This window comes from Chondrus crispus, genomic scaffold (assembly GCF_000350225.1).
Source record: "Chondrus crispus Stackhouse genomic scaffold, scaffold_297, whole genome shotgun sequence".
In the NCBI taxonomy this organism is placed as follows: domain Eukaryota; phylum Rhodophyta; class Florideophyceae; order Gigartinales; family Gigartinaceae; genus Chondrus; species Chondrus crispus.
Window position 1 is genome coordinate 81,404 of NW_005179181.1, and position 23,305 is coordinate 104,708.

The following is a 23,305-nucleotide window of genomic DNA, read 5'->3' on the forward strand; positions in this document are numbered from 1 at the left end:
CTTTGGGAACTCAGGGCGACACACCGCCCTCCTGCCACCAGGACGACGACCGGGTGACGTCCTGCTTTACCCTATCCGACGGGGTGCCCCTCCGAAGAGGGGAAAAGCACGACTGGGAGACGCGGCGAGAAGCCCCCCGGGACGCCCCGGGGAAGGCTGGCGGTGTGCGACCGTCCGGCGAGAGCGGCGGGGATCATTCATACCCCCATGGGCTATCATAACGTGATCAAAGCCACGTGTCAAGAGTGACGGCGCAAGATTCCACGTGTAAGACCGACCTCGGGCCGATTCGCCCGGAGGTTTCTAATGTAGTGATTGATTATGTCGGATAATTGGCCGATAATAAAGAAAATTCTTGTTTCTATCTTGGTTTTCAACGCCGCTAGTGGCGATGTGTTTTTAGACAAATACAAATAGTGTAGACCCCACAGTCGTGCAGCTTTTAAACTCTCTAAATTAGACACCCGTTGGCCATGTACGTATTAAATACGGACATGGCCAACGGGTTCCAAGTTCTTGGGTCGGCGGGTCCGCCCCTAGTAAAGAGGCTGCCTACAGGGGAAAGAAGAGTGGCGTATCTTCCCCAGCTCTGCTTAAGTGCCCTAAGCAAGACATATATTTACAGAAATTGTACCGAAAGACGATTTACTCCAACCCAAAGCTAGGACGAGCCAGTCACTCAACACTCATGTATGCACATTAATCCCGAGTCGACTTCATTATCCAATCATTCCAACAATTCTACCTTGCCGAGACACTAATATCCTTGGCATTCCCTTACATCAGAATCATATTTAGAGAATAAATACACTGCGGTAGCGCTCATGACCTTTTCTACGTCACCAGTGGCGGTGTAATTTTTAAACAAATGCAAGTAAAGTAGACCCAGAGCCGCGGCGTTTGCAACCATCTGATACAGGCACGGTCAACGGGTTCCAAGTTCTCTCCACACCCTCCCCCAACCCGGCCCACTCTTGTAATGCCCGAATACGAGGACGAAGGCCGATTTATCTGCGGGGGAAAGTGACACGCTGAGGAGCAGTGCTCCACCAGTCCGAGGGTAAACCTTGGTTCTGCTAATACCAATCAGTATTAGCAGAAAAAAGTTTGACCAGAGACCTCGGTGGATGATGTGTGACGCTGGTGTCCCGCCCAGAAGGTCGGCGGTAGAACCACCATGCCTCATACTAATTAAAGAGAAACTAACTTGGCGCAGATGAGGGCGGCCGATAGCATTGTGAAATTGCATGCGCAGCTGATGGTAGCTGCAGTCAAAACGTTTAATAGAAGCACGTCGCGTCAGTATCTGACGAACATAGATGCGACATAAACGAATTACAACGCTTTTGCCGATTGTAACAAATAAGTTGAGACCAGTCTTCGTTTGCGGCAGGCAAAGACCAATCACTTGCTGAGCAGACGAATACCTGAGACGTACATCTCCCAGGAGTCACAGGTCTGATACATACGCTTCTAATAGTTCTTTATCTGTCAGGTAACCAGAGGACATGATCCGGAACGCCAGAGCAAAGCTGGAGCGCCCCTAGCGCTGCCATTTCGTTGCTACATCGTTCAAAATAATATCTGACATACGTGTCGGGGAAAGCTTGGGAAAAAGTAGATACAAACCTTCTAGCTCGAGGCGAGAAGCAGTGAGGTTTTTCGTCGTGCACAGGGGGAGCTAGTGGAGACCTCCAGGCGGATCGCGCGTTCGGGTGCGTGGGTGCGGGCGTTTTGGGAGAACACCCGTCTGATGACCGGCACGGGAGCCTGGTGCGTAGCCTGTTTGTAGTGCCCTGGCATGCCCCACACTTGCAGAATGCCACACTATATCTGAGCTTCTTCCACGCGTACCCATGTTTATAATCCTGAGACATGGACTGGTGTAAGCTCTGTCAAAGAACTGGCAGCTTCATTTCCCACGTGTACACATGTACAATCACTACGTGTACCTGTGTTTCTTATCCCTTGAGAGGGGGTATTTCGGACCGTACCGTGTGTATATAAGGACGCCAGTAATTATTACTGTATTTTAGCTATTACTTATTACGATTTCGTCCAGGACATAGTTCAAGTCTCACTCTAAGTAAAGAGGCACGAAGCCTCCGGTTCTTTTCGTCAGTCTTTAGATTCTCGTTAGTAGCCGCGCGCCGGTCTACCACTCCACGTGCTACACTACGCGAGCCCGTCCACTTCGTTGAATCCTCACTTCTATCCCGCGCTGCTACCAACGATCCCTACAGCTCCCCAACTCGGGAAAGTCGTCTCTATTCCTCCGCCCCTGCGAGCATCTCCTTCTGTCGCTCTGTGTCCACAGTCCTCCACTCGCTCCCTTCCTATCCTTCTGTCCCTACCTACTTCCCACGCCAGCCCGAATCCCGTTCCCGGTTATCACCGGGTGGTCTCCCGTTCCGAACTCGTGCGTTTTGCGCAGAGTTTGCATCGTGACCTGAGTGAACGACAGCTGGACGAAATAAAAGGGACGGATAAGGAGAGAGAGGCGGTCAGAGGCATCCTGAGGGGGCGAAGCGGGAGGAAAGGCTCGTCGTAATGTGTGGTGGGGGATCGGAGGCTGCGCCTGGTAGGGGCGGTTGGGATTCGAGGGAAGTTGATGGGCTCGCGTGTTCTAGCCATGGGCTAGTCCTGACGCGAGGCTACGATCCGGAATCCAAGGGCTCCGGTTCAAAGCCCGAGGCCTCGTGCTTTCTTACTTAAGGTGTGCGATGTGGACTACATACTGGACGACGCCGTAATAATAATAGTTAAAATAAATAAATAAATACCTGCGGATTAGCACACCCGCTGGAATAGGTCTGAACACACCTAATTAAGCGCTCCGACGGTTCGCACTGTACAGTAGTATGATGCACGGCACAGTTGGTTGTGGGACACATGTACGCTTGGGTTATGACACGGGTGTACGTGCTGGGCCAGCTGTCAGTACGTCGACAGGACTCCGCGGAGTTTACACCCGGAAAGTGCCGGTGGCCAATGTACACGGTTACACGTGGAAAATACACCTTAATAATGTCGTGTACCACGGGTGCTAATGCACGGCGATTGAGTTGAGCGGGACATTGCACTACATTTTTCCGATACTGTGGAAGAAATAGTTCTAACCCCATCACTGTATATGTGCCATGCACTTTCCAGCCACGACAAGGGTTATCTCAGCGACACTAAATAGCGTTCCATGCATATCATTTTCTAGCCGTAAATTCATGCAGGTTTCTCTATACCCCAAAGGCAGGGCACTTCTGCTGGATAGTCACGAAGAGTTGTGGGCTTTTACGCAACAGCCTGTGATTCTTTCATGTTTGTAACGGCTTCCCGGATCTGTCGCAAGAGACAGTCGTGTAGGCAATGTGGGGCGGAGGCAGCAGTAAGCAATACGCTGAGACGCCGGACGCGGAGCGAGGCGGGAAGAGGCGACAACAGCAGGCCGAGATTTCGTAGGGATGTATTTCAGGTGAGGTTCAACGTCCGACAAGGTGACAAATGCGGCCAGTTTTCGTACTCCTCGGTTAAGACTGGCTGAAGAACTGCGCCCTTTCTCCGTAGATCCTACTGCCACTATGCCGTCAAAAAAATTTCCATACGGAAATCCCGAAGGAGAGATGATCTCCACGTATGGCTTACTGCCAATAGTAGGGCGTTAATATCCTGAATATTAATGTGCCACAAAGAGATTCGCCAACGGCGTGGAAATACTTCCTTTCACCGCAATTCTGAACAGGGCCTACCCCAGGTCTGGAAATCGCATGCAAGTTGTAAGCAGATCATTAAGCTTGATTCTTGGACCACCGCTTGATCTTGATCGGAATCGGAGAAGGGAAGAGAGCTCGAGGGCAAGACTTACCACCCTGCTATAACTCTCGTACGGTTGACCGAGCAGAACAAACCGCTGGGGTGAGAGACTCAGAGAGGTCTGTATAGACGATCCCAGCCCCCAAAGAAAGGCGTCTGTTGCATACACACGAGGCGAGAGCAGCGCATTAAATCTCGGTGCAGAAGAAGTGGGACGCCAATCGTCGTGATGAGTTCTCACACGTGTGTTACTGCAAACGCCCGGTACGCAAGAGGTCTACAAGCAGTCGGAAACTGAAATACGTCGAAGAGAACGCTCAGGAAGGGCCTCCACAGAATTATTACCCAAACGCAGCGCCCCATAAGCCTATGCATTGCCCATAGCGAAGTCCTTCTCGGGGACAGTTGCCTGTGTGTCACGGAGCAGTGCCATGAAGCGCAAAACGGCTACGGCGGAGGATGTCCAAGAAGTCATTTCAAGTTCTAGATGAACATTTTATTGAGAGCCCCGACTAACTTAGGCCGAATTTTTATGTGCAAAAGGCAGCCCGGAAGCCTCGACGGACGCCATAGGTCGAGTGGCTACCACGTTGATAGACAAAGCAGTGCAAAAGATGTCAAGGTCGTCAATGTACGAGGCCACCTCCCGTACGTGAGATTTAAATGGGGGCAGGTCGTACGACTGACGAAGCTTCCGCAGAATTAGTACCCAAATTCAGCGACTGCTAATCTCTGCATTTCCATGGCAAAGTCTTTGTGGAGGCGATAGTTGCTTATGTGTCACGTGGCAACGCCATAAGTACAAACGGCTAGGGGCGGACGATGCCGGAGAGGTGAATTCCGGTCCCAGAGAAACAATGTAAAGAGAGCTCCAACTAGCTTTGCCCGATTCCGTAGAGGACACAGGAAGAAACAGAAAGTGCTTTGACCGTACTCCAGCGTGAATGAGCAAATGACAGTGAAGACTTTTGGGGAAGCGGACGGCCGGACTCCATCGCATAGGGAGAACGGAAAAAGCTAGTGGTATCGGTGCTTCATTCTGACTTCGACTACCTCGATGCGTGGGAGGGCAAAATATGTCCAAAGCCAAGAGCGGAAACGCACACGTTTTTACATCTGGGAGATGTCAGTGGTCGCCAAGTAGAGCTCCTCGTCGTTCCCAACCAGCATTTCGCCCAATGGGTGGAGAGAGGGGAATATAACGCCTGAAAGCTCCTCAATGAAGTGAGGATTGCAGCGCCTCCGAATATCACAAGCTGTGGGCCACCCGGTTCTCCTTTTTCCAAATCAAACTGGCCATTGACCACGACATCTTCTTCCTGGGTGATCCATGCCAGCATCCCAGTAGTGTCCATTCGCTTCAAGAGCGCAGGGTACTGCCCTCTTTCAAACTCACAAAGCACAGGTATGCCACTGGGTCCGTACGGGACGGGAGGATTCTGGCGTAGACAAAAGTGGTGAGTCATCAGCAGTTTATGATCTCCAGGGGCCAGTAGGGAAAACAAGTCTGCAGTGCTGGCCTGACTTTGACCATTCACGTCGGCGCGAGAGGCGTTGGTTTTCTCAATTGGCAGGGGAGGACCTAGGCCTTAAAGAGAAGGAAGAAAGGGCTCAATCAAACCCTCCTCACATCCACAGTCATATTCAAAACCTGCTCACATCCGTGGTCATTATTTTCCCCGGACACGTCCTTAGCGAGCCAACGGGTGTAGTCTTGGACGGGTTTGTCGAGAAAGCTAGAGTGGGACGGCCCCGTTATGCAATTGAGGAAGAGAGCGAGACTGATCCGCTTCGAAGCCAATGTAAGGCTGCTAGGAGATTATCGAGTGCTTGCGCGGGCGATTGCATGGCTGAACAGATGTTCGAGCGAGGGAGGTGTTGACGAGGGAGACCGGAAAAAGGAGTACGGGATGAACATGTCAAACTGATGAAGACGGAACAGCGTTGGACAAGAACCTGAGACGAAGTTGGAGAGAGATGAAGCAGAAATGTTGAGAAGAGGCGTTTCAGCCAGTCACAAAGTCCAAAAAGGGACTTCTTGCAGTGTAAGAGACCATATCCAGCATAATCTGACTCCAATTGGACATCGGAGTCCAGCGCTACCGTATACGTATACCCAGTAAGGTATATGGACATCTGAAAGATGTTTGTTGGATGCATGGCCCTGGAAATGCTCAATAGATGCCTCAAAGAGACACTGTTTAAAGATAACTTTTGGATGTTGTTTGGATGCCCTTTAGATCTATTTTAGATCTTAGTTGGATCTTTTCAGGTACATTTTGGATGTTCATTGGCTCAGAACAGATGCATTCTGGATACATCATGGACGCTTGTGTACGCGGAGTCTGCCCCAATGGTGTTATGACAAGTGGTGCATTTGCGATGGTGCATTGAAACATACCCAAATTTGACAAGTGTCATTAGGAGAACGCCCGTTGCACAAGATAGATAGATTGATCCGATTGGCTCTTGTTAGCTCATCTTTCATTGGCACTATTGGTTTACAAATGTTTTTTCATTCTCATGTTTCCTGTCACTGTTGTACTTTCTGGATTCCCTGAGATTTCCTTGTGGGCGCGCGCATCTCTTCTTCCGCGGGGACGAAGAAACTGGGGCGGCCGGGCGGGCTAGGTTACAAGCGCCGGTTCATAGAGGCAGCGCCCATGCCTTCCTTCCTGAAGGTTGGCGCGCATCCGATTTTGGCTGCGAACACGTCGCGCGACGCCCCCTCCAAGAACGTTCTTCGCGCGAAAGCACATCGCGCCTTCTCCGTCCCACATGCGTGCGAATGGGAGCGCAGCAGTACCGACGTCTCCCCTGCCACGCTCCGCACGGCCGTGCGTGACCTGCTCACGGCCCAAGCCAACGCACGACTCGCAACCGCGCAAGCCCTGCGCATGCCGCCGTGCGCCACAGTGCCGTGCTGGACTCTCTCCCCGGCTCAAACAAAATCGCCACTCGTCATCACTCAAGCGCGGCACATCCCGCCGCGCTTCCCTTCGGCAGCAGCACGGACCTTCCACGCCCCATGCGTAACGCGGACGCGGCCTCCCTGCGCTCAGTAATTTTTCGTACCATATATTATTCCTGTTCAATAGTTGTCTGCGAGGTCAATGTATAAGAAAAGCCATTGAAATGACACGATAGTTAGTGAATGTTTCTTGCAATGCAACCATGTTCAAATCAGAGAAATGAGTAACGCACAAGTAGTTATACGAAAACCCCAAAAGGAAAGTACATCAGACATGACAAGAGCAGCAGTGCATAGAGATGTATTCTGTGTCAAATAGAGCAATATTTGTCAGGAGCTCTAGCGTCCCGAAATATCTGATTGATTACGTACCAGAAAACGTCTCAGTTATGCCAGCGATTAGAAGGGAGGCACATATTTGCAAGTATCTGCAGTGCCAGAGTGAGCGGACCGGAGCGACTGCCGTTCCGGTAAAGTGAGTATTGTACCATGTAAAACTGTGGAAATCAACAGATGCGACCGGAAAAGACAAACGGACCAATACCACAGGTGTCAGTAAGAGAGTTATGGGTTGAGAAGATCACTACAAGGAGTTTAGAGCAACGTCCAATCTTATCACCTGAGTCAACGAAATTCACGCGCGATACCACAACCACAACTGAAACTGGAAATGACCCCTTTTCTACTTAACGATTCTCCTGATTCCCATCAAATCTTGTTTTGGTATGTCTCGAAAGTAGTAGCTTGATTTGCGATCAACAAAGTACGTGCGGTCACCAATATCCATAAACCCAAACAGCCTGTCGATGCAAGTGCATGTTTCCAAAGTTCGCAGTTTCCCGCGTCTCGAGTGCCCATTCTTATATAGCAGTTCCATCTTCTCATCCCTTATGATATCATATTCCCAATCGACGCGCACGAGGAAAAAAGTTTCAGTTATGTTTGACTCATCTACGAATACTGCAACTTCCCAAATCTCGTCAACGTATCCGAAAACGGCCTGTACCGGGCTTTCACAATGTGCGCTCGAATCAGTGCTTTCATTCTCCGATTGAAACAACCCAACGACGCAAAATTTTTGTCTTGCGGTTCCGTCTCTCTCCCGGCGACGAAACTCCGTAGCTGTTTCAATCGTGAACTCGCCGTCTTCCCGTAAAAGTTTCACTTTACTGTGAAGCCTTAGTCCACCTAGCCTGCAGTGCGCATAAAACTCCTCCATGTTTGCCCGGAAGAACGCCAAGGCCTGGTCGCGACGACCAGCACTTTTTGTCTCCACACCCGCATGACTGGCTCGCGTCTCGAAGAAAGAGGAGACTGGTCCGTTCGGAGTTCGACCCTGATGGATTCCACCAGACAGCAACTTCAGGCACAGAAGGGTATGGCTTTTGTGGAACAAGTTCGTCTCTGGATGCTTACGTGACATTGCTCTTCCCCCCATCTCCCCAACAAAGCGCTCCATGAAGAACTGCGAGACATTTCGCAATGGACCGCATTCTCTCAAAATTTCCTAGAGGTGTAGTATGGCATGAGTGGTGGGGGTGAAACAAAATGAATGCCGCTTGCTTTCATGGAACACAGTTGTGAAGAGTGCATGCAGTTTCTGTACAATTTTGCGAAGCTGAATCGAATCCGTTCTCCGCGGCGACGCATCTTGAACGATTGTCAGCATCTTGGAAGTTAGATGCCACAATGTCTGCTGTCTTCTATCCAACGCCGCTGAATGCCACACAATGGAGGCGAAGTAAAGTCCAAAGTTTTTGAAATCTTCAGCTCGAAAATGGTTAAGATTTCCCAAGCTTGTTGGTGGACGGCCCCAAAATTGCGGAATTCCTCTGTGGTTGCGAGACATTGCAACATTAACGAGAGCAATCTCACTTGTGGTCAAGATGTAGGACGTGTGCAAATCTTGATGGCGCTTATGGGAGCCAATAACCAGGAACACCAAGTGCCGAACCCAACCCAACAAACAGAGATGCATAGGATCATACGGTAAGGAAAAAACGAAATCCAACGAAAGGCGCGCGATCAGGGGTCTTTTCTTGATCCCCGTAGCTCGCGGAACCGTGTCTTCCTGTCGCCAGACGGACGCCGTTTCAGAAGAGGTTCTCCGTTCTGGGCATTCTAATTCTATCCAACACTGATCTTCCCATATGCCATTCCCTCCAACAGCTTCTTTACTGCACCTCTCCGATCTGACAGGGACAGCGTACAGAGAGCCGCATACAAAGACGGCTTTTTTGTGGCAATTCCGGCAGAAAAGTTTTGCTCTGTGTCCCATAAAACCGAAAAGCTTGCTTGCGGCGGGGAAGTCCGCAGTGATAAAAAGGACGAATGCGAAGAGCTTCCGGGTTCTGCCGTCCCAACACTTCACATCCATTCCTTTTTCCAGGTTCACGAGGTCGTCCACAATTGAGACTAAAAAGCTCTCGAAAAACTCAGGATTATGTGAACCAGGAATAAAACCGGTGACGAGAGCATTTGCAGCCTGGCCGCGATGTGAGAAGTTCAGATTCAGAAGCTTGAAGATGATAGGCCAACAGGTTCTTTTTCCTTCACTTGTACCACAAAGTTCGAAACCATCTGTGGACATGACCATGAAAACATAGAGTTCACCGTCTAGATCCCACGTGCCTAAGCGCTTACGAAACATTCGGCGAAACAAAGCGCCGTCGTAGTAGTCAGAAAAAATGTCGACCGGTTCTAAACTCATTGCTAAATGGGCTTCCTGACATCCTTTCTGAAACTGAAGGAAAGAATATTCCTCGCGGCAGAGAGCTTTTAGTTAGTCAGAGACGTTGCTCGTCCAGAATCGTGCTGATCCGATCCTCTGTCTGCAATCGGCATTTGGACATGTATTTCTACGAGACTGAGACCTAGTCGCAGCGAAATGTCCGCGTGGACACATTGGGACGTGGTGCTTAGGCACATCCGCTCTTCTATTGATATGTCTCATAAGCACGTCATATGAGAACCGTGTCCTTACAATTGACGTCTGCAAAGCACTTCGTATACATCGGGTGGAAGCTTGGCCCAATTCCAGAACATGAAGAAGTTCCAAAATTCCCTTGGATTCAGACTCCTTTAAATTCCAATTTGTATCAGCTAAACGTTCGGTTCGGGTGCTTTCTGAGTCATGGGATGACGTCTCCATCTCAGACAGCGGCAGTTCATCGTACCTGTCAATTTGTCTTTCGGGCACTTCACTGATCATCCACTCAGACGAGTCTTCGACACTTGGCGAATGCTCTTCCACGCATACCTCTTCAGTCCATTCGTCAATCTCTCCTGTGCTGCTCTCATTCACGGAAAAGTGTGGTGCAAAACTCGACTGTGAGGAAGATTCGTCTATTGAAGCTTTCTCATGTTTCCACTCTTTCAATCTCCTTTTTCGGGAACGTACATACAATTCGCCGCGCGTCCGAATGATGCCAAGCACTTGTTCCCGTCTACGTTTGAGATACCTTCTCGGCGAGTGGCCGGTAAAATCGTTTTCATTCATAATAGAGACAAGGCTTACGTGTTAGGGGGAAGGAGGGTGGCGAAATGACAGCTACTGTGGACTTGGGAAGACGCATTGGCTATAATTTGGGGTAGAGAATTCTGAATAATGAGAACCAAACGAAACAAATTTTGATCCCTCATCAAAGCGGGAAATGCCATTGAGGGCGCTTTTCTTTCGTTTCGAGTGAAACGAAACACTTCATAAATGCTTTCTCCACAGCAGCTTATCCAGATTTCTTGCCTTCATTCCTGTCATCATTCATGTGAAGTAAATTCATAACTTCGATTCTGCTGTTTTTTCTTAGTAGAATGGAGGGACCCAAAGAGGAAGACGGATGTCTCATGGAACCATCCAGGAGAGAAGCGCGTCGCGTGGGGAAAAATGGAACAATCGGGTCGCAGCGACCCATACGTGAGGTGTTCAACAACGCATACCTCTCTTACATGGAGAAAAGCGGTGACGATTTCCAGCTTTTGTCAGATTCGACGATCCGTGGTGCTTTCAAACGGGTTCGTCTTGTGTTGTATGGGAGCCGAAAGTTCGGCATGGAGTTACCCAAGGGGAAGTTTCCTTACAAGGATCTAAAGTATGGGCACGCCGGGACTTTGGCGACGCTCCGAAACAATCTCGAGAAGCGCATTCCAGACCTGAAGCTTGCCCATAATCAGTGAGCCGCCGATGCAATAATCCAAGAGGTTCTGCGTCGTGACAAAATCTACGGGAAGAAGAAATCAAAAATGCCATCAGATTCGTGTGGCGGTGAGAGGGAGCAAGGAAACATGAGTCCACAGCAGTGCGACGACGACCACCGTCACATCTTAAGGACTGAACCAGTGCCAGGTGATTCTCATGGTGACCGAGTTCAACGGAGTACAGAATTCGAGCAAGGAACTGATAGTAATAACATTCATCATGAAGATGCTTCAAGAAGTCGGGTCCATGATGGTGAACGTGTTAAGGCAGGTCGAGGAACATCCCGTGATAGACATTTCGACGAAGATTCACATCTTAAAGTACATCACCCTACCGCGAACACAAAGGGTAAAAACGCAAGACGTGTCTACAACCGACTTCCGGGGTTGATCCTTGGGTGTCGTGAAAACGGTGATCTTGGTCAAGGGGTTTTTGAGGATGGAGGCGATAATCTCCAGGACGTCCAGCCGTCGGTCCGAGTGCGTAATAAACGCAAACGAAATAACAAAGGAAATGCACCTCTGGCGACGACATCATTCAAACGCCCTCGTCGTCACACCAAGAAGTAGAATGGTACATTACGCAGTCATTCATTTTGTATGACTATGGGTCGCGGCAAATAACTCCTCTTCTTCATGAATAAAGAACTGATCGGTTGATTGCCCGCGTCATCCACGGCGACCCCGTCCCCACCAACGTCCTCGCTCGCGTGCACGGCGGCATCGCCCTCATCGATATGCGGGGCGCACAGGGAGATGCCCTCACGCTCGCCGGAGACGCCGTGTACGACGTCGCAAAGGTCGTGCAGAGCCTCTCCGGATACGACCACATCCTTGCCGCCGTCCCCGTCGACGCTTTTGTCGAGGCCAGGTGGAGGAGGGCGCAGGGCGTCGTCAGGAGGTATGTGGAAGATTCGTACGGCGTGGATTGGGGAGACGTCTTGCTGGTTGTGTGTAGCTTGTTCACGAGCTTGATCCTGTTGCATGAGGGCGCACGGAAGAAGAGATTGTTCGCGAGCGTGGCGCGGAGACTGCTCGAGTGTGTGCTGTGTGAAAGGACGGGGGAGGAAGACGTTGTTAAGGAGGTTGCGGGAGTGCTGAGGGAGGAAGTTTGTCGAGTAGATAGTGGAGAGTCTTGCTGCTTAAGTGGGTAGCCACGCGCATTCGTAAAAGCCCTTCTGCAATGAATGAAACAGAAAGCTTGCGGGCACTGGGGTAATTTGTTAGTGCCCGCACATCTTGCATTGTTCATGACATTTGGCTAGAATGTGTTGGCAAAGGAACAGCTCACGCAGGCACGCTCCTTAGTTGGGAGACGTGATCGGGTCGGACATGCGTAGACGTATCCGAGCTGTCCTGTCTTCAAACGTCCTTTTGCGCTTCTCAAATTTCCCCCGTTTTTGATGTTTTTTTGGATGGATCAAGAGACTCCCTTTGGGAACCGCCGTCCTCTCAAACCGCAACAGTCACGGCTCCCGTCTCCCACCCCCTCACGCCATGCCAGAACAGGCAGCTGTCCCCGACCAAGAAGCCTCGCCGCCCGATGCCGCAGAGCAGGGCAACGTTGAGCAATCGACTGCGACCGAAAGCCTCGTGTCATAAGAACCACCGCATGTCCACGCGGATACGTCTGAGGACCCCGCGATCACTCCCATCACAGCCGCATCCTTCCACCCGCCCGAAGTCGTCTCCAACGTAAAGGGCGTGTCTGCGGACGTCTCGCTTGACCGTGGCGCCCCCCTCGACGTCGACGTCGTCTCCGACCCGGATCACACGCACGCATCCCAGCCGCTCTCGGGGCCACATCGCGTTCCGGACGCCGCTCTCGGGGCCACATCGCGTTCCGGACGTCGATCGCGACCCCGACGCGATCCTGGGCAAAGAAGACCCCATCGATGACGATGACGTGGCCGACGTTGTCGATGAAGACGTCGATGAGGACGACGCGAACAGCGCGAGTGAACATGAGGATGGGAAGAGGGGAGATACAATTGATTTGACGGAAAGTGTCGAAGGAACCCCACAGACGAAGAGACGCGATATGGGGGATGTGGAGGAGGACTCCGACGCGATATGGGGGATGTGGAGGAGGACTCCGAGGTGGAAGAGGAGGTGCACGAGGAGGACAGTGAGCACGAGGATGCCGAAGAGCACCATGGCGAGGATAACGCCGCTAGCTCGTATGCGGACGCCGCGGATGTGGCTGAGGGGGAGGTTGATATTGACGAGCATGAGACAGACAAGGCTAGCGGCGAGGGCGAAAACGTTGCAGAAGCCACCGCCCACCCCGGGAACAAGGGAGCTAGAGTTGATTCCAAGGGAGACCAAGGGAGCTAGAGTTGATTCCAAGGGAGACGTTGGACAGACGGCAGAAAAGGCGGATGAGGCTGAGGCTGAGGCTGAGGCTGAGGCAGATAATGATACACAGAGCAATCTCTTCAGTAATCAAGCGGCGGTACAAGCTGCATTTGAAGTGGAAACCGCTATTCAATCTGATTCCGTTGATGGACTCGCAAAGACCGCCGTGGATACCGGCGCAAAAGAAAAGCGTCTGTTAAGAATTGCGGCTGATGACGGCGCCGCGAAAGAACCACGTGAGGACGACATCGCAGAAGGAAAATCGAAGGCAGAGATAGGCACAATTATCGAAGCAAAAGCAGTACCGGGAATTGCGATGGATTCGGGCGTTGAAAAGGAGTTGAAATGATTCTGGTTGATCTCAAGGGCAAGCGAGTGTCTCGGAATGAACCGGTCCTTGTGGTTGGCGGTGGTTTCATGGCTGATATTGGCGGATTCGCCTGTGCTCTTTATCACAGGAATACTCCCTACGTAATGTTGTGCACATCTATTGTGTCAGGTATTGATGCTGGGCCTTCTCCTCGGACATGCTGTGATGGGTTGGGATACAAGAATGTTTTCAGTGCGTATCATCCCCCTATCCTTACTCTAACTGATCGACAATTCTTCAAGACGCTAGAGCCCGGATAGATTCGTCATGGCATCGCCGAAATCATAAAGATGGCAGTCACTAAAGACGCTACTCTTTTCACAGCGCTGGAGACTGCCGGAAATCGTCTGGTGGAGACCAAGTTTGGAGTGGAGCAATGTGACCGTGGTTCTGATATCGATGTTCTCAGCGAATCAATCATCGCGAAAGCTATGGACGGCTATGTCCGCTCAGAGTACGGAAACTTATGGGAGACCCATCAGTGCCGTCCACACGCGTACGGGCACACCCGGTCGCCCGGTTTCGAACTTCAAGCAGGTCTCCTTCATGGTCATGCAGTTTCGATTGGTATGGGTTATGGCGCGTACCTTTCATTCTTAGAAGGGTGGATTACGGAGAGAGAGTTTCACCGGATTCTTAAGGTGATGAGTACAGTTGGACTCTCACTGCGGCATGACATCCTTGAGAATCCAGACTCCCTCTGGTCTTCGCAGGTGAAGATGACGGAAAAGCGAGGCGGCAACCATTGTGCCCCGATACCACGCGGTGCGATTGGAAAGTGCGGATACCTGAACGCATTGACGCGAGAAAGGATGGAAAGCACGTTGATTGAGTACCAGAACATTGCGAAAAAATACCCTAGGGAAGGTTTCGGCATTGAGCCGCACTGCCGAGATGTCGGTCTGGAGGATCCATCGACTGTTAAACAACATGCTGCCCATGCTGTTCCTAAAGGGAGCTTAGCGACTGATGCTGCAATGTCTGAAAATTCAGTCGCTGATCCCTCGGAGAGCAACGGAGAAAAGGGACAAAGCAACATTGAAGCATACAATCAGTGGATCTCAGAGAAGCAAGTTAGCCGCAATGAATGTGAGACATCATCTTCTTTAAACAGCGTGCTTTCAACTGCAACAAAGAGTGATACACTTAAGCCCCCTGCTTTCGAACACTCCACATTGTTTTTCCCGGGCGCCGAAGAATATGCAAATGCCATGACATCCCCTCCGACAGCCGACTTCGTCAACATTGCCAACGAAACAAAGGCGGCGAAACTTTTCGCTCCGTGCATGGTAGGTCCCATCGAAGGCCAATTTTTGAAGATGGTCGCACAAAGTAAGAGTGACAAGAGGATTCTTGACATTGGAACATTCACCGGATACCCCGCACTGGCTTTTGCAGATAGAATTCCTTCAATTGGAGAAGTCGTCACGATTGAAGCAGACAACGCTGCAGCTGCTGTTGCTCGAAAATGCTTTAAGAGTGCCCAGAATGGCTACAAAGTGAAGCTGCTTGAGACAGATGCGAGGAAGGCAGTAACCGACATGGTCCATACTGGAGAGCAATTTGATATCGTATTTTTGGATGCAGATAAGACCAACTACAGGCATTATTACGAAGCAGCTTTGAACTTGCTCAACGAGGACGACCTCATCATGGCTGGTAACGCGTTATGCTCCCTTGTTTACGAAGAAAACGATCCTGTCCGTCAAAGTTTGCATGAGTTTGCGCAGTTTGTGAGAAATGATAAGCGTGTAGAACAACTGATGTTGACTGTTCGCGAAGGTGTGCTCCTCGTCCGGAAAGTGTGAAAGTGCGATTTTCGGTAGTAGTACTTGTTGTAGAACGAAAACTTTACTCCGAAAATATTGAAAGGATTCGTTGATACACGGTTCCGTCTCCCGTGTGATGTAAAGTCAAAATATGGAAGAAGATGGGCAGAAGAGAGATCCTTCCAATGCTGATGATGCTGATGATGCTGATGTGCAGATGACGAAAGAATCAGAGGACCAACCGGATGTGCAACTTAAAAGAACTGAAGACTGCACCTAAGGCGGTAGCCCCTATCATTCCTTCACAGACAACGTCTGCGATGCTACCGCGACTCCAGATATTCCGATGACATCCAACGAGGATGTCAGAACGGAGGGCGATACCGGAGAAGCGATGCAAGACGCGTCGGAAGGTCCAGATGTCGTCGAGCCAAGCGTGGATCCGACGACAAGTACGGGCGACTGGCGTGCTACAACTAGAAGGCACGAGGCAGCGAGGAGGATCTGGATTTGTACTGCGATTGGTATGGGCGCAGCGTGTTGCTCACGCCGGAAGACATGGTCCGAAGCGGGGGGAAGGGGTGCGTTGAGTTTGACGTTGCGACGAGCCATTATGTTTTCTGAAGACAAGAATGTCGTCATGGGAATGCTACTGTCGAACAGAGGGAGCCCGCGAAGGCGATGGCATCGATGATGCATTATCATCAAATATTATGTTGGGGACGAGCGGTGTAGGTCGGTGGCGGGTTCGGGCGGAGGATGTCTGGAGGTTGGTAGCGTGCAGTGATGTAGATAGTAGGCGGTGATGCAGATAGTAGAACGATGTAAATGGGAGCGGTTAAGAAGCACTCCGAGCTCGCATTGCACTGCATTTACATACATATTGGACGCAAAAGAGAACAAGTGCAGGCCCGAAACGCTGGTTCCAAAACGGGGTTTCCAATGCTGTTTAGGATGTCGGATCGGAGGGTAATTCCAGGGTGGCTGGCATGCACTCATATTGCGCTTTCATTGGGCAAGGTGAGTGCGCGTCACGTGCTCTACAGTACATGGCACCAATAAGCAAATTGCCCTCAAATTACGCTCCAAAATGTTTTGATTTTTCTACTAGGGTGGAAGGAGACGGGGCATGAACGGCCCTGAGTTTGGCAACCCAGGCTACAGTATTGGAAGTTCATGCTGGATCTAACCATCCTGATTGGGTAAATATTATGCAATGGAGTGGCTGTGGTTGCATTTGAGACAGGCGCCTTTTGGTTGGAGGATCCTGAGCCATAAATGCAGGACCTCGTGCAGCAAGATGCGGATGTTGTCGACACGATCGACACCAGGATGGAAGTGTCCGGCAACTTATTTTACCTTCCCCCGACCCTGGCCACTAGCAGGATGTAGCTCGAATGGCCCAGCCGCTATCTCCAGACAGTTCCGTAGCTATCAGAGTCGCTCCGCTTCCCCCACGTAAGGCCGCTTCGCCACCGTACCGCCCTTTCACAATGCACCTTATCCCGCCCTCCGTCTCTGCTCTGGCCCGCCCCTCCCACAATCAAACGCCTTCTTTTCCAGGCCTTTAGAAACTTCCGTTTCTAATCTCATCTCCCCAAACACACCGCTCCTCCCTCCCTCACCCCAACACCCCCCTCCATCACGCCATCCCAACCGCCTCTTCTCTCACTGCTCTCCAACGGCTCCAAGCTCCCTCCCTGCCCTCTCCCCGGCGAACCCTAGTTCTTCCTTCCAAAGAGATACCATCTCCTCAAGAGAGCTTCCCTGAAACAGCCTCTTCTGTTTTGAGCTAGCCTGGGCCGCAACTGAGCCCCATCCAGCTCGCCGTCGAATGCAATCCGAAATTGTGTCACAAGAAGCAGGCTTCTGAGTTGCAAGATGAGGCCGTAGCAACACCAGGCTATCTATTTTCCATTGACACCATAATGCATCCAGGACATTGCACTCACCAGATGATACTTTCCCAATAAGAACGGAAAGGGCGGCAGAGTATCCCAAAATCGAAAACAGCTCCTTTTCGACAGACTTCAAACACGTAAACGTTCGTAAAACAGCTTCCTCAGAGTGTTTTGTAGTCATCGCTAAATCTGCTATTAGCAGTTCCTGCAAAACAGCCGTTAAAAGCGGAGATCAATATCTCGGTAGCGCCGTCACTATGGCTGACATAGTTCTCACGCCGCCCATATGAACGAAGTGCGAAAAGACATCCAACACTTCGTGAGCCCGTTTCAAAAGAGTCGACGACACAGAACTGTATTGCTGCGATAGTCCATTTTCTTTCATGCTCTGACGGCCGTATTTGAGCAGCAATGTGCTGTACACATGCAGGGCAGCGGAGAGGCGCAAGTCGGGTTCTTCGGAGAGACCAGGAAGAAGCTTTTCTAAGATTGAGGATGACAATGATGGATCCAATTTCTTTAGTAAACCTAGCCAAATTGCGTCTACCAAGGCCGAAACACCGGACACTGATGACACTTCTGGTAACAACCTGGCAGAAGTTCGCGGTACAATCCTTGAAACACCAGTCGGTAATGCCATTCTCCACATTCGCAGCAAGCTCGCAACAGCCATTGAAGCGTCCACATGACCCTGCTCCAGCCCTGCGGTTTTCGCTATTTGGACCAATGCATCTTCTAATATCTCGTCAGATACCCCCACGCTTACGTTTTCCTCATCCATTATCATGTCAGTGTTGTGAGCTTGTTGATCATGCCTTCTGGTTCTTTGGAAACTATGTCCCGCCTCACAAGTTTCTGTATTTGAGAAGTCGGCACTACGGTGGCCGCCGAGCTGTGACTTGAGCGCGAGCCATGAACACAGCCCACATTGCACGCTCTGTCGATGTTGGGGCGGTTCTCAAACTGCGTCAACGTGCACTTACCACGTCATCGGTTGGTTTGGCGCCCCTCGAAACTAGATGCGGAGCTGCCACGGAGGCTAAAAGGGCGCATCCCACACCAGCACACCCTTTTCTCGACGTAGGCGTTTGAAGATCAAAAGAAAGCAGGTCGTCCACCAGCCTATCGTCTGGTGGGGCATGCATCGGAAAGGACTGGACAATTTGGACAATAGCGTAGGCAAGATCAGTGCGCTTGCATTTTTGTCGGACGCGAGTACCCAGCAAAAAATCGACTTAGTCTTTCGCCACGCTCTTCCAGCGATAGTGCTGTTGGAAACGTCGGCCAAGGTAATAATGGCGCACACCGCTTCAAAATTGCCGTGGTCCGAATCAGACCAAGTGAGCCTCTTCAGCGCTGGTATAGGCGAGCGGAGATTGCTGGCAGCCTACATGACAACGACCGGGCCTGTGGCGCTCCCCGTGGCCGTGAGCAAGTCGACGGCGCGACGACGAAGAGGACCAATCCTGGTCGGCAGCTTGATGAGGGCACTGGCAACAGCTGAAAAGATGGCACGCGCACCTTGTTCGTGCTAGAAACGGACGCGGGTGTCGGCATCGAGCTGGCCGCCGGTGGTCGCAGAGGTTCGGTCGCGCGCGGTGTAGGTAAAAGTGCTGGGCTTGATCTCGTTGACTACGAACTGCAACTCCTCGAATGCATGCAGGGCGTCGCCGAGCTGGTGCAGAACTGTAATTCGTGAGGGATCCGCCGAGCCACAGGCGCGGGTGATCGCAGAGGCCGCGACTAGCAATTGAGGCTTGGAGCGGTAGGGCTTGCTGCGGTTCATGGATGCCTCAAATATGCTCTGACCCCTCTTAGATGCTTTAAAGCTACGCAGTTTGTGGTGGCCCTCATGCTATAAATATCTAAAAGTAATCTTTAAACCATCCAATCAGCATTTAATCATCTTTCAGGCATCCTTTGGACATCCAGTCCCTAAAGCACGTATCAGGCCGTCACCCGATCAGCATCTCCTACACATCCAGGACCCATCCAAAATATATCCAAAAATATCTAATAGACATCAAATAAACATCCCATATACATCTGCATACTTTACTGGGGACTCCGAGCTGGCGGTCGATACGCCAGCTGTCCCGTCCGAATCGGTAAGCGCGTCGTCCAACTTCCCTCCTGCGAGACGCTCCGAAACCCCTGACTCCCTCCTAACACTCCCCCGAAATTCCCAACTCCTCCACCCGCGACGACTTTTCCGTACGGTACCTCCTCCGGAGACCGAGAACGGACGGTCACGACGAAGTCGGCGCCGCGTGCCCATACGGTCCGCCGTCGAGCCCTGGTCGGGCTCCGGCGTCGAGCCGATCGGCCCATGCGGTACACCCGTGGCGGAGCCAACGCGGCGAGGCTCCGCGGGCCACCGAGTTGGCCGAGCCCGCGTTCGCGCGGATTAATTCGTCCGATGCGGTGCGCGTGCCCACGGCGTACAGTGCGCGACCCAAAGTCCTCGCCGCCGCCCCCCGCCGGGCTGGACGGGGGCCGACACTGTCGCCCGGGCGGTTCTTCACCGCCCCAGCGCACCAGCGCGCTTGGACAACAGCGCGCGCAAGTTCCGTACGGTCGGTTTGGGATCAGAATCCCCGTCTTCGCACTCCTGCCCCGAAGGGCTGGCCAATTTTCATAAATCTGCCCTTGTTTTCCGTCCTTTGCGGCCGAAGTCGGCCACAGAAGGGCACGGATACGTGCGCCAGAACTTCCCTCGTGCGCTCGCAGCGATTCGCGCGCATCAACCGATCGGAATGTCCTTTTTCTGCGACCTGTCTCCCAAAGCGTCGTTTGGAAACTGAAAGAAACCAAAAGAAACCGAAAGAAACGGGAAGAAACCGATTTGGTTTCCAAATATGTCCGAATGCGGTTTTCCAGAGGCAACACTACCGGACGCGGAATGCTCCCAGGAGTGCAATGCCGTTGTCAGAAACGGGCTACGATTTTTTCCCGCAGCGTGGGAGGGAAAAACGTAGCACAAATGGCGACTAAATTAAAAAGCCGGCGAACGCGATACATCTCAATACAAAGTACCGGTTCCCGGTACAGTTCTCCATTTCCATAGGCGCGTGCGAGCGGCAGTGCACGACGCGCGCGAGGGAGGTCGTCCTGACGGTTCGGCCATGCGAGGCCGGAAGAAGCGCTACGCGAGCGCGCTTGTCCGTCCTTGGCGCGTACGCCAATATCGGGCGATGAAAGGTTGCGGGAGCTGCTTGGAGGGCTCGTAGGTATCGTCAGAAGCGGCGTACCCGTACCAGCGAACCTTGTACTCGATGCCGCCGCGGGTCATACGGTGTCCGACGATGCGGTCAACGACGTATTCCGCGCGGGGCGTTGTGGCTTGTGCGTCCGATGCGGATGGAATGGCCGAGGTGACAGTGTCCCTCGGCCCGCGTGGCATTTTTGTGACGCGGTCGATGCTCACGCGGTTCTCCACACCGTCCTGCTCGATGAGGACCGTGGTGTCCGTAGCGGAGCGCACGCGAAACGGCCCCTCTGTCCTTGGTAGAAGTTTGACAGAGAGCTCGTCCGTTCCGGTCGTACCTTGCGCACGCGTGCGTCGCTCGACGCTTGTCAACGGGCGGGGCGGGCGATCAACGTAGACAAAATCGCCCGCCACAACGACCGGACGGAAGCGGACCTTCTTGTCAAAATCGTCCTTGTACCGCTTTTGCGATGCGGATAATTTCGTCCGAGCGCGGTCGAGAGCGTCGCGAAGCTTGCGCAGCGTGGCGCGCTTGTACTGCACCGGGGTCCGCAGGTCCTCTCGATGGGTCCCCGCGTCCTGCGGCACAGTACCGGGGAGGATTAAACCGGACGGTGGCCGCGTTAACACCAGGTCGAACGGAGTCGTCTCCGTCGACCGGTGGACCTGCCTATTGTACGCGAAGGTCAGCGGCTGCACGTAGTCGTCCCAATCGCGCTGGTGCTCCTCCACGTAGTACCGGAGGCGTTGCACCAGCGTGCGATTGAACCGTTCGGTCTTCCCATTCGACTGGGGGTGGTAGGCTGTCGTGAGATAATGCCGCACCCCCAGGAGGGCGCATACTGCGTCGAAGAATTTCGCAGCGAACTGGGGGCCATTGTCGGTTAGTACGTAGCGCGGGGCTCCGTAAACGTAGACCCAGTTGTCTAAAAACGCGTTTGCGACGACCGAAGCGGTTGTGGTCCGGAGCAGGATACTGCGCGTTAGCTTGGAGAACCGGTCGGTAATTACCAACACGTGTTGTTTTCCGTGCGCGGCCTTGGGCAGGGGCCCCAGGAGGTCCATCGCGACAAACTCCAAGGGGCCCGCCGCGGGGAACAGCTTGAGATCCTTTTGGTTCTTGACAAGCGTCCCGCGGGTCGCAGCACACGAGGTGCAATTCCGTACGGTCAAAAACGCGTCGCTGGCCATGTGTGTCCAGTAGTACTCCCTGCGAAGGGTGTAGTACATACGCATCGCTCCCGGGTGACCTGCCAACCTCGGATGGTGTGCCAGGTACAGTACCCGGGGGCGCAACCGAGTCGGTACCACGCGCTGCAGGGTTCCGTCCAGCGGGGACGTCCTCACGAGAAATCCGTAACGGTCGATGTCGAACTTCGAGTTCGGCGTCCCGACGGTTTCCGCGGCGAAGCGACAGAAGGCGTCCTCAGCTTGTTCGCGAAGAAATTCCTCAACCGAGATGGACGCAGCGTCGCGTTCCTCGGGAGTTATCGCGAGCGCGTGACAACCGTCCGGACGGTCTTGCGGCGGGTCCCAGTGCACATTGTCCAGGAGGGCCTCGCTGCCCTCATCGTACTGGACCGCGAAGCACGGGACCTCATCATCGACCGGTTCTGTGTCTCCTCCATCTGTACGTAAGCTCGATACGCCGTCCGCAAGTTGGTGCTTGACGCCTGGGCGGTACTGTACCTCGTAGTCGTACTCTGCCAAGCGCAGGCGCCAGCGAGCGAGCCGACCGGAACTGTCCGCTAAATCGAGGACCCAGCGTAGGGCCTCGTGATCCGTGCGGAGGTTGAACGCGCTTCCGTATAGGTACGGCCGTAGGGTGAGGATGCTCCACACTACGGCCAAGCATTCCTTTTCGGTAGTCGTATAATTGCGCTCCGCGTCGGTCAACGCGCGGCTCCAATATCCGATCGGTCGAGTACCTCCATCGGGTTGCTCTTGTAGAAGGGCGCAACCCACTTGGTGTCCGCACGCGTCGGTGTCCGGCGTATATTTCCGTCCGTAGCGGGGCAGCGCGAGGATTGGCGGCGCCACGAGGCGCCGCTTCAATTCCTCAAACGCCGCGTATTCCGTATCGGTTAATATCTTGAACTCGTAGGGCTGATTCTTGTCGGTCTTCTTGTTCAGCGGCGCGGCGATCCTCGCGAATCCTTGCACAAACCGTCGGTACACGTTGCACATCCCGAGAAAGGATCGCAGTTCCGTTTGGTTCGTAGACGCGCGCGCGCTCGATCGCGATGACGTTGCGTCGCTCCACCTCCAACCGTCCCGGACGAATGACGTGCCCAAGATTGGTGAGGTGTCGAAAAACGCGCACTTTGCCAATTTTAGCGACACGCCCGCGGTATGTAGAAGCCGTAGTACCTCGCCCACGTGTGCCATATGTTCCGTAACGGTTCGCGAGTAGACGATGACGTCATCGAGGTAGACCAGCGCGGTCTCCCATTTCACGCGGGACAGGATGATGTCGACCGCTCGTTGAAATGTCGCGGGCGCGTTTTTGAGACCGAACGGCATGCGTAGGAAGCGGTAGAGGCCCGAATGCGACGCGAACGTAGTTTTGTCGCGGTCCTCCTCGGCGATCTCCACCTGCCAATACCCGCTATTACAGTCTGGCGTGGTAAAGACAGTGGCATCGCCGAGCGAGTCGATACATTTGTCCATGCGCGGTAGTGGGTAGGAGTCGCGAACCGTAACGGCGTTTAGCTTGCGATAGTCCAC

General features: G+C 52.7%; 2 protein-coding genes; both read left to right on the forward strand.

Annotated features, from left to right (window-relative positions):
* The first annotated feature begins 13,202 nt into the window (after positions 1-13,202).
* CHC_T00005474001 (hypothetical protein) lies at positions 13,203-14,070 on the forward strand. XM_005717061.1 is given in 2 exon segments: positions 13,203-13,679; positions 13,680-14,070. 1 exon segment carries the CDS (start codon positions 13,203-13,205, stop codon positions 13,677-13,679), a length of 477 nt encoding a protein of 158 aa, XP_005717118.1. The 3' UTR covers positions 13,680-14,070.
* A 61-nt stretch (positions 14,071-14,131) lies between these two features.
* CHC_T00005475001 (hypothetical protein) lies at positions 14,132-16,314 on the forward strand. XM_005717062.1 is given in 2 exon segments: positions 14,132-15,508; positions 15,509-16,314. The coding sequence occupies 1 exon segment, from the start codon at positions 14,132-14,134 to the stop codon at positions 15,506-15,508; it is 1,377 nt and encodes a 458-aa protein (XP_005717119.1). The 3' UTR covers positions 15,509-16,314.
* Positions 16,315-23,305: the final 6,991 nt, after the last annotated feature.

Excerpts from the sequence above, each read along its gene's own strand:
- CHC_T00005474001 (XM_005717061.1), top strand. The coding sequence starts at position 13,203 with ATGAGACAGACAAGGCTAGCGGCGAGGGCGAAAACGTTGCAGAAGCCA.
- CHC_T00005475001 (XM_005717062.1), top strand. The coding sequence starts at position 14,132 with ATGGACGGCTATGTCCGCTCAGAGTACGGAAACTTATGGGAGACCCAT.